Source organism: Cornus florida, unplaced genomic scaffold, assembly GCF_030987335.1.
Source record: "Cornus florida cultivar Cherokee Brave unplaced genomic scaffold, ASM3098733v1 CherokeeBrave_3.0.0_Hap2_Chr05, whole genome shotgun sequence".
NCBI lineage: Eukaryota > Viridiplantae > Streptophyta > Magnoliopsida > Cornales > Cornaceae > Cornus > Cornus florida.
Window position 1 is genome coordinate 30,436,064 of NW_026775575.1, and position 5,184 is coordinate 30,441,247.

A 5,184-nucleotide genomic window follows, 5' to 3' on the forward strand; every position below is an offset into this window, starting at 1 on the left:
AAACATCGCTTCTGCATTTGTTTCCTTCTGAGTTCCGTAGCTTCATGAGAAGTTACTTTGGCATCTTAGGGATGATGTACATCTCTAGAGACCATGGTTTAGTCATTTGTTTTTGCATCTCGGACCCGTTATTGGGTCAACTTTTGGGTCATCATTGACGCACCAGGTTTGTAAAAACCAAGGCCTACACATTTATTTTCTTGATTAAGCTTCACGGATAGCTGTGTTTGAGCTAATGTGTAGATTACAGGTTGCTACAAGTGTAGTTGTGTTTGAGCTAATGTGCATATTACAGGTTGATACAAGTGTTGAAGCTTCATGAGGTTCAAGAAAATTTCCGCGGTTTATTTTCTTTAACAATCATTGAATTTTCTTTTTCTGCTTAGGTAGATTTCATGTTTTTAGGGTTTTGTCATGAAATTGCCAAAGGGGGAGATTGTGAGATGTATATTTTGTAATTGGCTAATTTCGTTGTCAAAACAAGTCCGATCGAGTTGTAATTTTTCGATTCAAAATTTCAAGATTGAAGATCGAATGCGGATTTGAAGAAGTACAAGTGTTCATGATATACTACACTTCGAGATGATGAGAACAATGCTTTAGGAAGTTTTGAAAGGTAGTGAGAACATTTTGGAAGAGCTTGGAAGTTTTTCTCGGAAGAAATACATTCTGTCCATCTTGAACTGGTTCAAGATTTAAGGAACAAGTTCAGCATCAGCAGAATTGAGAAACCTTCAAGACTGGCCATCTTGAACCGGTTCAGCACCCTTGAACTAGTTCAAGAATCAAAGAAACCCTTCGAATAATTTCTGGCCATCTTGAACCGGTTTAGAACCCTTGAATTGGTTCAAAAAGTCCTGACAGCATCAGAATTTTAGTTACCTTTTACTGGTTGTTTCTTTTTTGATCCCAACCTCTTTCCAAGTCCTATGCATGAAATTTTTTATATTTTCTGAGGGTTTAGGACATTCTAAATTTTATATAAACCTTGTTAGTCATCTAGGTTTATTCATGGCTTTAAGGAACATCAATTATATATTTTGAGAAAGCCTTTTAGAGAGAGAAAATTCAGAAAATCAAATTTGATTATTCTGAATTTATTTTTGAGAGCATACACATATATTCATGAGTGATTCGTAGTGTTGTTCTCTATCTCATCGGAATTGGAGTTATATTGAATATTCAGAGATTCCGAGAAAAAGCAAGATTTAATTCTTCTACATCGAGTTCAAATTTTAAAGAACAGAAGTAAAAGCGATTACACTTTAAAAGGGTCAAAGCATTCGTAGAGTGTTGTTTGATGTACCTATACTCTTCTACAAAGATCAAGCATAAGCCTGAGGTCAAGTTGCTATTGGACGGAACGTCGCAAAGCCAGAAGATTGTCAACAATTGGTGTTTGGTAGAACGATAAGGTGTGAACTAGAGTCAAAGTTCAATATATTTTGCTTCAAATATAGCGGATCGGTTTACATTGGACTGTATAGTCCACGAGGTTTTTCCCATGCAAATAGTTTGACGTATTTTATCAATTGGGGTTTACTTGCTAAAAATCTTGGTGCAATCACTCTAACCTTAACTTGTTTTACTTTTCAGTATTTATATTTTTTATTGTGGATGGTTCATAAATTGAGCAAGTTGACCTAATAATCATATCTAGGTCATTAAAGGAGTTGATCACAATTAAAATCAACTAATAGCTTCCGCACCCCGCGTTAACACTATTTTCACATAATTTAAAGTGGGAATGGTCATTCCATTAAAATAAAAATCCATTTCATAACTCTTAACCTATGGAATGACCATTCCATTCCCAAGTAATTTTTTTTTTTTTTTTTTTTTAAAAAAAATCGAGTTCCCAAAAAAACCTTCATCCTCCAAGTCCAAAAACCACCACCACCCCAACCATCTCTGACTTTCACCATCACCACCACCTCCATTGCCTTCCACCATCGACATTGCCACCATCACCATTGGTGCCATCTTCATCCACCACACCGCCGCTGCCTCCACTGCCTTTAGCCACCGCCACCTCCACTGTGGCCACCACCTTTCACCACAACCATCGCTGAATTTTACCATCACCACCACCTCCATTGCCTTCCACCACCGGCAGTGCCACCACCACCATTGTTGCCACCTTCAAACACAACACTGCCGCTACAACCAGCATGGCCATCATCACCACCAACTTCCACCACTGCCACCACCACTACCTTCCACCACCATCATTACCGCCACCACCACTGCTCTCACCATTATCGTCACCATTGTCACCGCCACCTTCCACCGTCACTGCCGTCTTTTACCACTGTAGCTGCCTTCCTCCATCATCACGTTGCCGTCTCCACTACCTTTCGTCGCCACTGCCACCAACACTATTACCGCCACCAACTTCCATTACCACCGCAACCACTTCCACCTCCACCGCCACCACCACCGCCATTGACTTCCATCACCGCCACCACCACCGCCACCTTTACCTCCACTGCCATCAACTTCCATCACCACCGCCATCGCCGCCACCACCTTCACTGGCTTTCACAGCCTTCTACCACCACTACTGACACCTCCCCTTCCTTCCACCACTGCCACCATTTACCACCACTTATACCACTATCGTCTTCCACCACCACCACACCACTGCCATTGCCTTCCACCATTACCACCACCGCCGCCATTGCCATTGCCTTCTACCAACACACTACTGCCTTCTACACCCCTTACTGTCGCTTTCCAACACCACTGCCTAAACCACTACCGCTTTCCACCACCACCACCATTAACTACCGCCGCCATTTCTTTTAAAAAAAAATATTAAAGAAGAATGTTATTTTGTCAATTAAAATTATTTGTCACTAACAGGTGTATTTTAGAGAATTTAATTTGAAATACATTTTTTTCTAAATTTTACATTAGTCCATTCCAACAGGTTTTATATTTGTACCAAACAATAGAATGAGAACGACCATTCTATTCATATTCTCAATCCATTTTCACTTACATTCTATTCTATTTCTGCACACCAAACGCAACATTAGTGTTTCAAAAAAAAAATTTGTTTAGTTAGGTGCAGGGACAGACCTATTAGCAAGTGAGGGGGACAATTGGCCCCCTGAAATTTTAATTTTTTATTAATAAGCTAGCCTTGCTATTTTTTCCTTTTTTCAATATATACGCCTAAAATATTGCTAATATCCCTTTAAAATTATTACAAAATTTCAGTCTTGCCCCCTAAAGTTCTAGGTCCGTCCTTAGTTGGATGGTTTACATGTAGTTAATGATTTAGAGTTTAATTATGATTTGTACTATTTTGCATAATCTGTTAATTTTAGTTCGAACCAAATATGGGCTTTATCTATGGGTTAATTTTTACTCTCTCTAGGGAAGTTTTGCTGTCTGTGAAATTTAATCAGGTAGTAATTGATATAGATTGGCCTCCTTGGCTCGTTAAATTAGCATAGGCTGGTTGTAATTCTTAGGCTTTGATTTAAAAAATTGACAAGAAGAAGAAAAAAATAAACAGACATATTGCAACTAAATTAGACATGTAAACCATTTAGTAAATTCATATATATATATATATATGTATACGCACACTTCATACTTAATTTATAAATAATATATATATATATATATATATATATATATATATTATTTATATATATATATTATTTATAAATTAAGTATGAAGTGTGCGTATACATATATATATATATAGTTGTCCGAATTACTTAAATACTAATTCAGCAATTATCTTATTGAAGTGGGCCAAGTTGGCCAACGAACTCTTCACACTATATAAGCTTTTGTTCAGAATCGCATGTATCTTTGAATGTGACATATATATATATATATATATTATTTATAAATTAAGTATGAAGTGTGTGTATACATATATATATATATAGTTGTCCGAATTACTTAAATACTAATTCAGCAATTATCTTATTGAAGTGGGCCAAGTTGGCCAACGAACTCTTCACACTATATAAGCTTTTGTTCAGAATCGCATGTATCTTTGAATGTGACAACTTTTAAGTATATTACAAATTTGAACAATATGAAAATAAAATGCAGATGAAATGAATGTTCAGTTCATTATTTTATTGTTTTTAATAGGATTACATATATTGTGAACCAAGATATGGTTTTAAGCATTTCTGTAATTGCATTTGAGGGATCGCAGCGAGAGTTATATATTCACATTGATAATATTCTTTAACTAATATCTTTCATATCTACACTTTTTGTTTACATGTATTTTACAATTAATTGGAGAATACTAAAATTAATACCTGCTATGCAGAAAGTTCTAATCTAGACAATTTGACCCAAGACAAGTACTAACTCAGAGGATGTGACTCTCCCTGACGATCCATACAACAGAACAACAGCGAACTCAAACATAGAAATACGATTCATCCAATATTAGGTGTTTTTTGATAATTGAATTTTTGTAAAACACGCAAAACTCTGAATCCAGTCGTGTATTTTTTCTAGTTAAAATTTTCTAACCAAAACATATTACGATAATTGAAACTTTTATCATATTTTCTTTCTGTATTCATATTCCTTCCATGTTTATAGTGTTAAATTTATTTATTGCAATTAAAAAGAATTATTGTAGATATAAATAAGCAACGCAATCCAAATATAACATATTGAAACTTCCAACAAATAGAAAAACGGGCATGAAACCTAATTAAAAATAAAAACATAAGCCACAAAAAACTATGGAATTAGTTTCTTCTCTCTTGATTGCATCACACTTTAAATACATGCATTGCAGGTCAAAAATAACAAAAGCCAAATATAAACTAACTAGGTTATAATGAATTTTGCTTTAAACTGTTAACATAATCCCCTTTGTGGATGTCATCCAAGCTCCAACTGTCATCCTGGCATTGTCATCGAATCAAAGCTCAAATTAATAAATTTAACTGCACAACGCTGAACAACAGTACGAAAATCCTTGCCTTTTGAGTTTTTTCTAGTCCTTATTTGACAATTTCTAGGTTTCTCTAGCCTTCATTTGAACAACGTTGTAATGAGAACAGGTTCATAAGATTCCATTACATGGTGCTTATCTTCTTTAAACGAATTCTAAGAAAGGAGACCACAAAATCAAAGCCTTCCAGTACTGACTACGTTCGAAATATCTAAGATTTTTAAGCTGGTACT

General features: G+C 35.6%; 1 protein-coding gene across 1 annotated transcript; it reads left to right on the forward strand.

Moving 5' to 3' along the window:
* The first annotated feature begins 2,171 nt into the window (after positions 1 to 2,171).
* Positions 2,172 to 2,567, forward strand: LOC132309115 (lysine-rich arabinogalactan protein 19-like). The gene has a single exon (XM_059807466.1). It carries the CDS (start codon positions 2,172 to 2,174, stop codon positions 2,565 to 2,567), a length of 396 nt encoding a protein of 131 aa, XP_059663449.1.
* The last annotated feature ends 2,617 nt before the right edge of the window (positions 2,568 to 5,184 follow it).

What these genes read in the sequence shown, in the direction of transcription:
- LOC132309115 (XM_059807466.1), top strand. Translation starts at nt 2,172, where the DNA reads ATGGCCATCATCACCACCAACTTCCACCACTGCCACCACCACTACCTT.